Source organism: Manacus candei, unplaced genomic scaffold (assembly GCF_025592945.1).
Source record: "Manacus candei isolate 608988 ecotype Guabito, Panama unplaced genomic scaffold, ASM2559294v1 h1tg000010l, whole genome shotgun sequence".
Lineage (NCBI taxonomy): Eukaryota > Metazoa > Chordata > Aves > Passeriformes > Pipridae > Manacus > Manacus candei.
Window position 1 is genome coordinate 6,958,838 of NW_026138058.1, and position 9,746 is coordinate 6,968,583.

Here is a 9,746-nt window from a genome sequence, read left to right on the forward strand (position 1 = left end):
GCAAAAATGTATTTCATGAAAAATGCTTTTGATATGAAGGTCAGAGAACTGGATAAACACTCAGTTGTCAAAGACAGTAGGAGAAAACTGGGATAAAACTTGTGATGGGGAATCCGGCATTCCCCGAAACTTCAGGGGAAGAAAAAGAAAAAGTAAAAAACAAACAAAGCAACCTCCTTCTACATCAAAGAAAAAAAAAATTTCTCCTTTCTCTTCTCAACAGTAAGAGATAATGAAAGATCTGCTCTTTGCACAGTGATTATATACACTGTTTGGTTTTTATTACTGATGCAGTTGCATAATAAACCTAAGTATTCTTCTGAAATAATACCTGAAATCATTTTTAGTGGTTCTTAGCAGATAAAACACTGTGTGACTGGTTACCTTATGCACAAACACAACAAACAGTAACACCCAGTTTCCAACTGGTTATTTATCAGAGTGGTGGTGGGGTTTTTCCAATTATTAAATTGTTCTTATCTAAACCTGCAAGGCTTACCTTTTCTTTGCAATTCTCCTCCCAACTGGCCCGCGAGCAGGGGGGGGAAAAAGAGAGCACCTGTGTGATACTTAATTGCCAGCCATGGTTAAACCATGTCAAGGACAGTTTAGAATTATTTATCCACTATTTTCCTATGGTTTTGGAACTGACTATGCAAGCTTAGAGCTAGCTGCCATGTAGAGCCTAGAACAATACTGTGTCATCACAGAAGATACAGATCACACAGATAAGACAGGGAGAAGAAGGTGTGAAAGGAGACAAGAAAGGAACCAGCCTCACTGGGTTGGATGCGTAACACAGACCATTAGCAAAAACACTTGAAAGAGCAAACTGGCAGAGAAGATAAAGGAGGGTTGGATACTTCTGTCTTTGTACAGTTACCCCATATTACTTACAAGATCTGCAACAACCTCATTAAAACAAATTTTACTCAGCTTCAATACCTGGAGGAAACCAGAACATAAATTCTTTCCACAATGGCAAGCTAATTATGTTCTTCACACACAGTTGTCCTTCAGATGCTGAATTCTTGTATTAAGACACACCTTTCAAATGAGAATTTGACTCCTATCCTATAACCAGATCCCGTGCTTCTAGATAACTTTGATCCTTGTTCACCCATTTTTCTCCTCATAGTTGGTAGCACTGCTATCTTCTGCTTGAATAGTCATGGTATAAGTTATTTTTTCATGCTTTCCAAGACAACAGCAGACTGTATGAGACAAACAATGGGGAAATAGATTTCTAATAAGCAACAGTTTTATTCCAGGATTTGAATTTCTGGATAGTTCCACTGATTTTTAGGTTTTCAGACTTCTATTATTAAAACCTCAAGAGATACTTTGCAATCCAGCTGTAACAGTAGGCACTCAATTAGCCAAGCAGTGAAATGGCAAGGTTATTACATTACTGGCCAGGCAAGGGTTACTTTTGGGGGAAGGACTTGAATGCTAATTTTTTATTAATTTCCTTCTCATTTTATGTATACTGTGTTTAACCCCAAACATCTAAACTGGTCAAACCCATGAAAGACCTCAACCAGAACACTTCATTCTAAGTGTAGATTTTCAAAAGATTAAATATTTCCCTTGCAGAAACACAGTGCAGAAAGCAGAAGATACACCTTGACTAAAGGTTACTTACTAAAGGACTTGGGAGATGAGAGAGCCATGGCAGCATAAGCCAGTTGCTACTGCACTACCTTGGCATTGCCACTAAATTGCTGCTAACTGGAGTGTTCAAGTATGACAAATCATTACGATACAATGAACAGAGTCTCAAGTCTGAACGGTATTTGGTTTAACCGTTTCAGAAACATTCATGAGAAGACAAGCTAACCTACCAGCTCCTGGGGTAAAAATGAATATATTCCTTTGAGAGCCAGAGGAGCCAACTGACGAAAAAGAATTCTACACAGCACTTGTAATGAAGATAGAATGAAAATATAATACATAATAAGAAGGCCTAACAGAGCACCATAAACCAACAGTTCTTTCCAAGCTTCCATCTATTTCATCATGTTTTATTTGAAAGAAGTATTTACCAATTGATGATTTCTCTTCTTTTCTCAAAATATAAGCTAAAGTGCAAAATTGCCAAACATTACCTCAATGCACCTGCATTTTTAGGATACAAACATTCACCCTCCACCAAGCACCAATGAATTTTAGAAAGCCCCAGAAGAGCCTTTTAAGACTAGGAACATCTTCTCATGGAAAAAAGAAAAAAAAAATCACAAATGGTAGGGTTTACGGGAACCACCGTAAACTCTGCTAATCAGAGTACAAAAATTTCCATCTCTACTACCCAGAGATGACAAAATAACACACTTAAAATGATGTAACATTAAACATGGGAGCAGCATATCTTCTGTCTTCAGTATTCTCACTCACAGAAACCTAGATGATAATCCAACAAATAGAGTTGGGATGCATGAAGTTTCACCAAAGGAGGAAAATGAAACTGTCCTCTAAAAGTAGGTGTTCAATGCAAATAGCAGAACAGTGCTCAATGAACAGAAGAGTGAAATTCTTTTTATTCTGAATGAAGACTGCTAGACTACTAGAAACCTGCACAGCACCAGGCAAATGTGCCCAAAATGATCCATACTAAAATAAACAACAGGCTGCAGGGCAGAGCTTCTATGTGATGGCATAAGCCCAAGTAAAGTCCATTAACTTCTTGGCTAGTGGCAAGCCAGAGGAACTTTCCAAATTTATACATGTTTCTAATATTACTTAAACAACAAAAACATACCAAAAAAAAAAAAGTGAACATAAGTGACACTTTTCCCTTTGCAAAATACAGAAGAATAACAATTATTTAAATCCCATGATGCCACCTTCTCGCAGCTATAATACAGAAGAGAAATGCTGTCTCTATTGACAGGTGAAATAAAGAACCCAGAGGCACAGAAGATGAATCCCAAAGCACTAAGTTCTACTTAAATATCATCTGCACAAACTTCCTGATCAGTGTGGAAACACAGGCTCTCATAGGATCACAAGAGTAAGAAAGATTTAGCAGCTAAAAGATAGGATTCAGATGTCTCCCAGAGAGCTGGCACTAAGTTTTCATCAGGATAAGAAATTTCAGACTTAACAGATTCTAGAACTGGTAACACAAATGTATAGCACAGCACTAAAACCAGCATATCTTGCAGTTCAAGTCTTCTCCTTTTACTTATTTATATTTCAACAAACATTTTCCTGAACTTCATGGAGACTGTGCAGGTAAGCAGAACAAGATTTTTCAGACCAAATTCCATGATTCCTTAAAGAAGGCACTAGCCACCATGTAAAAAGGCAGCCATCTTTTGACATGGTCCATAAAATAAAATCATCTAAACCATGCCAGAGTGATCAAGTCCTGTTGTTTGTGTTCTGTTATTTGTTTTTTCCCTAGCCACAAAAAGCATGGTAGAAAACTCAAAAAAACCCTAACAAAGAAATAAAAAACTCCCCATAAAGTCTGTTGCAGTTGATCACACACTTTCTTCTACTTATTCTTATATTGAAGTAAAACTATGGATACCTTGCTGCCATGGCAAAAAAGTTCACTCAAAGGTTTACCTTATGTAATCCTGGAATGTAGAAAAGGCTGTAACTCATTTACTGCTTTGCAACTCTGCAATGAATAAAACACAGATGCTCATTTCCCAGATCTATTGTCCCCAAGACATAAATCATATGGGCCATAAATATGCATTTGTTGTTTAGTTTAAATAACTTAGCTACTCTGAAAGATTTAGCTCCAAATAGTCAACAGGACTTCCACAGAGGATACAAAGCACTTCACTTTCAGTGTAGTATACAGTTGCAAAGAAGCTTGCAGCTAAACAGCATGAAAGAGCCTTAAGAATTCAGGGGCTGAAGCACATTATTACCAGATTCACAATGCATCTTCTTGTGCAATACTTGCTCCGCTACCTGCACCACTCAAAAACATTTCCTGTGTGCCCCCTTTGAAAAGTTCTCATCCCTCTGCGGCCCCAGCTAGTCCACTGAAACACAACTCCAGCTTTGTATTCATTCAGAAGCTTTTGCCTGCCACAGGCAGGACTGGAGTGCTGGCCCGACTCCCCCGCCTTTAACCGTAGAGAGTTTTTTCCCTCCACCTTCTCCTCCTTTCCATGTTGTCTCTTTGTTCCCTGCCCTGAATTGGAAGTATTAAGTAACTCACAGGAATGACTTTAGTCACGTATGGCAAAGTAAGGGAACAAGAAAAACAACACATTCGTACTCTGCAGGGCGGGAAACCACTACCAGCAGTTTGGGGAAGGAGTTAATCCCTTTCCCTTTCCTGTGTGGCAGGACCTACCAGCCTGTTGGCAACAAAAGCCACAAGGACATTACTACCCTCTTCCCCTCACTTCCAGCCACACATTCCTGCCTTAACCTTGTGCTAGTGTAGTTTGTCGTGTGGCAAATAACCTCGTTGTTTGTTTGTTTTTTTTTAATTAATCACTAGGACTTGCAAATTAAATTGATTAAACAACCCCAGACTTAGGCTCTGATGCTAGAGGCACTTAGCCAACCAAATCTAGGCAAGTCTTTCTAAATAATCACAGTACTCAAGAGTCAGGCAAGAAAGCAGAGAGCAGCAAGGGCAGGGGAGAGGTCCGAGACTCAACTTGCAAGTCTGATTTGCTTTATAGAAGTCAAACACATCGCAGTAAAAATTTCTGATGGTCAAGGAAGAAAAAAATAACAGAACATAACAGTTCAAGGGCCTCAAAAAATGGCCTCACAATTAACACAGACAATTGTGTATAATTCACAGTTTGACTTCATCTCTCTGAAATAACTGCTTAAGTATTTCAGAAAAGATAGAAACAGATTTCTCTCTGCACCTCCCACCTCAAGATTAACAAGATAACAGAAAAGTTGTTTCCTTTACACTGTTTAAGGTTCACAGTTCCTAGCAGCAAAGTCTGTTTCTTCTCTAGGCAACCCCTCACCAAAAAATGAGGGGGCAGAACAGGGAGCTGAAATTGAGCACATACTAAATCATAGCTAAATGTTTATTTCTCCAGAGAACTTGCAATTGCTATAAATGTATCATCATACAGAACAGCTCTTCAGAAAGCAGAAGATTGAAAAAAGGCAGAATTTGGGACAAGGCCCCAAAGAATGAAAATCTAACACTGTGTCAAAATGCATATAACAAAAAATACTTGCAGGTCCAAATTCTGTCTCCAGTCTTCTTTCCTCTTGCTGCCTTTTAAAAGATGGGGGAATAGGGAGCAACACATGCAAACTTTATCTTAATTATCTTTAATTATTGTATTCATATGCTAGCAGCCTCCTATCACTTGCTTTATAATGTAACCTTGAAGAGAAGTTCCTCTGCTTTTGCTTGACCTCTTGGCAATAGGTTAAAAAAATCCCTATAACCTAACAATGGTGCTAGACACTCCAGCTCCTTCAAGCACAGCAAATGTTACACTCAGAATATCAGTCTCAGACAGCTATCCCTTTAAAGGGTGGAGCAATAAATTCTTTACCATATCAGTGAGAGGTCATAAAAAATAAAAAAAGGTTGCTCAGTCTACTGGTCCTTCATATCAGTTACAGGGGCTGTGATTCTGCCAGGTTCCTCCACCCCTAATCCATGACTGCTGACAAGCTCAGGGTGTTTTTTTGCTTCTATCTAAACAGCAACATCATTCAAAAAAACTGCCTTCTTGACTCGCTGTCATCATGAGCACAATCGAACACTCCTGAAATCTGATTTTTTTTTTCAAGAGGTAAGAGATGCTGATGCAATTCTACCATCAAAAGAAAATGAAACCCTACGACTTCGTGGTCAGTGATCAAGGACTGGAAGAAGAAAGAATTTAAACAGGCTTAGCAAGTTGCCTACGATCTTGGCATCTACAAGGAACCGGAAGAGCACTTAAAAACATAGATGCACAGGATCAAGAACCACATAATCTAAAAAGAACATAACTGGACAGTAGCAGAAAATAGCTTTCCCACTAATTTCCAGCAATTTGATTCTCTCTGAAAAGGGTGCCTACCAAGTATTTAAGAGCAGCCTTCCTGAGGAATCAAAATCTGTTTCACCACTTGCTCACATGGTCTCTATATTTCATACCAACACAGACAAATCCTTCCAGCTGGGGATAGGCCACCACACAGAAGACAGAGATACACTGTACTGAAGAGATTTTTCAGCTGAAAAGGAAGAAAGGTCAAAGGACTCATATCACATAAGTGGCCGAAGTGCTTCTAAAACAGAAGGTGCCAAAGCAGGGGCCTTGCAGTGTTTACAAAGTTCTCACTTATCAGAGAAGTTTTAACAGAAACTATATTCGGCCTTGAGGGTTTGAAAAAAAAAGAAAGCAGGCAAGACACAGCTCAGTGGAGGCAGCACACAGCAAAATAAGAGACATTCATCACAATGAAAGAAGTTTCATGACACCTTCACAGCAATTTGCTACTCATAGCCACTCAGCAGTGACCTCATTGAGGAATCCTACTGTTTACATACCAATGCTAGGCAATCTTTTCTGTATCACATCTTAGTTCTATGTTAAAAAAGAAAATTTCTCAGGTTACACAGGAAAAGCCTGTGGCCACCACACCAACTTTAGAGAAAGACATTTTAAAGTGTAACTGCCACAGGCACATTTGACAGCTCTCCACGTTTTAAGAAATGCCTCAGCTATGTATCTGAGTTGCGAGCAGTCCTGACACTACACAAAAAGAAAAAAAAAAAAAACAACAACAAAAAAAAAACCAGAAAACCCCATTTGTTTATATTTGGACCATTCTTAAGTTTTAAACAAAAAAAGACATTGTGAATCTCTATTAGATATGCTGAAACAATTTTAATGTTATTGTAGCTTTACCTTAACAGCCACATTTTTCTAAACTGCCCTGGCTGAAGTGCATCTTGGATAACAATCCCATAGCACACAGAAGAGTCTCTGAAGAGGTTTCCGGGAGATTTTTGGTAGAGTAATAGTTCTGCAATTACAGTAGGTTGGAAACACTGCTAAAGTGTAAATATCAACTTGGAGAAGTCGGTATTTGGCCTCCGGTCCTCCGTTCAGTTTTGCTCAAGTCACCACTACCCTGTCTGCCTGAAAATAACATCATGGTCACCTGCTAAAGTGGTAGAAAGCCAAAGCTCACCCAGCTGTTTAAAATCCTGAACGAAAATTATTTATGGACCCATTTGATGATACTGTAAGAGAGGTGAAAAAAAAAAAAATGAGAATCACACCCTGAGTTAGAGTATAATGACAAAAATGGGCATGGGCAAAATATTTAAAAATAAACTAAAACATATTCATAGGTAAGCAGCCTGCTCCAGCTTAAACATACCAGAATAGGAATCACAGGCATGCAAGGTAAAAGGCCTGAGAGATATTCTCCTTCATTAAAATCATGAGTTGGCAGAGGGAGGAACACTTTCATCTCACCCTATATCCATCTAAGCAAACATTCAGTTTAGGTTGAACAGGTTCTCAGACGTGTGGAAAGCCTTATCTATTCAAAACACAGACAAACTTGTTTAGGTACGTCTGTATGAATGTTAAACAAGCAACCTGGGAGGCTAAACCAGTTTTCAGGAGCAGCCAGCTTCTCTGGCATAATGGGAAAAGGCTGGCCATCCCAGATACTCATAAACTGCTATTAAGACAGCTCTACTCTCCCATCTAAATGAACGGTTTCCCAAGGATCATTATGGGATTTGAAGAAGGCCAGACCAAAAAAAAAAAAAAAAAGTGCCATCTTGTTTATAAACACTCAGTTTCATTGAGGAACAAAAAACTTCATTGCCTCTTTTGCAATTTTCATGTATCCTGGAATAAACTGAAATCACCTCTCTGAAATCGCCATTTTTTTTTTATTGAGTCTGTTTCAAAGGCACATTCACATAAAAAATGACAAAACTGTAAAAATAACCCATAACTTCACACATTCATCTCAGACTCATGTTGACCAAATCTAAAGCTGTTTAAGAGGATCTACTGTTTCTGCTGACCACAAAAAGATAAGGCTAGTTTCTTCACTAGCTCAGGATCTGAGGGGCTGCAAAGTTGAGAATTGTAAAGGGACCTGTGTGGACTATAACTACAGAGAGGACCAGCCCCCACTGGATAGGTACAGCTTTAGGACTGCAGATTATAAAAACTGAGCCTCTCACTCAGCCTTTCTTTGCCAGTATTGACACACATCAAATTCCTCATGTTGGGACTTCCATTCCCAACTTCTGAAAGCATGGAAAACCAAAAGCAAGACAAGTGGCCAACCATAACAAAGATGCTAAAATTGGCAGGAATATGAAGGAAAGAGAAACTCAGTTACTTATTCCAGACTTGTATGAAGCACTGGGGCACATTCTTCCCCAAAACCTCGCCTTCTGTAATGTCCAGGCCACTTGCTCACCTCTAACAATTAGTGAATTTTCCTTGCTCATCCTTTTTGACTTTCATAGAGAAACCTAACCTGTCATTCCCCAGGAACTTACTCATCACCATCTGAGCTTCAGTCAGCTCTGATCTCTCATACACCAGATGTCTGAAAATCTCTGTTTCTCTTCAAGTCAACTGTACTGCAGAGTTTCATAAACGAGTACTTCCTTGGTATCTTTTTTTATTGGGGGGGGGGGGGAAACTCCAAACCTGCCACAAAACCAAACCCAGCGGTTCGAAACAACTAACCACCAAATCAGCTGCTACAGAAATACAAAGTTTTGTGGCTGTGTTACAGTCCCTGCTCAGGTTACAGAGTAACTGCAAACCCAGCTAAACGTCCATTATATTTTGGCTGCTCTTGGAGCGACAGTGTAACCTGAAGACTTTTTTTGGATCAACCTCCAAACATTAAAACGAGATAAAGTAATTCTTAGCATAAAATCATAGAATCGTAGGATGGTTTGGGTTGGAAGGGGGCACTGAAGATAATCTTGTTCCAACTCCCCTGCCGCGGGCAGAGACATCTTTCATTTAGACCAGGTTGCTCAGCGTCCCATCCAAGATGGCCTTGAAGCCCTCCAGGGACGGATATATCAACCGGTTAGCTTTATACTGTATCATCCTCGACTTCGCCGGTGGAATTTTGTCTCTCGAGACTCAAGCGCTGCTTAAACACAGAGAAAAACAAGCAGGCGGAAATACAAGTTTCTGGTCAGAAACGGGGCCGAGAGCGGCGGGCGGGCCAGAACAGCGGGGCAGTGACACACGGACGGCACAGCGGGGACAGGACCGGGGACAGGACCAAAGCCAGGGCCCGCAGCTGACCCGCACAGCCCGGGCGCTCCGGGGGCGCTCCCTCGGCCGCGCCGGCCCCGGCCCTTTGTTCGCCCGCCGCGGGGGCAGCGCTCGGGCGGAGCAAGGCCTCGCCGCGGGCACCCCCGGAGCGACAAGACAGGGCACGGACAAGGCGAGGCCGGTCCCCCGGGGCCCCGCAGAGCCCGGCTCGGGGCGGGCTCCGGGGCGCGGCGCCTCTCCCGCCGCAGCGGGGCGGCGGCGGGGCGGGAGGCGCCCGGCGCCGCGTCCCTGCGGCAGGGCCCAGCGCAGCGCGGGCGGGAGCGCGGCACTCACCCAGGTGAGGAGGCTCTCGCCCAGCTCGGCGCGCTCCAGGCTCTCCACGTTGAACATGGCGGGGCTGCGGGGCCGCGGCCGGGTCGGTACCGCCGCTCCCGCCCCGCCCCGTCCCGGGCCGGGCGGTGGCGCCCACACGTCACCGCGCCCTGACGGGGCCCGGCCGCGCGCCTGCGCACGGCGGCC

General features: G+C 42.0%; 1 protein-coding gene across 3 annotated transcripts in view; it reads right to left on the reverse strand.

Annotated features, from left to right (window-relative positions):
• HOOK3 (hook microtubule tethering protein 3) overlaps window positions 1–9,721 on the reverse strand; it is an 82,614-nt gene extending 72,893 nt beyond the window's left edge. For all 3 annotated transcript variants that reach the window (XM_051777537.1, XM_051777539.1, XM_051777536.1), the window contains exon 1: window positions 9,561–9,721. In XM_051777537.1, the coding sequence (XP_051633497.1) occupies window positions 9,561–9,617 (57 nt within the window). In that variant the 5' untranslated portion in view covers window positions 9,618–9,721. The remainder of the gene's footprint in view (window positions 1–9,560) is intronic.
• Between the last annotated feature and the right edge of the window lie 25 nt (window positions 9,722–9,746).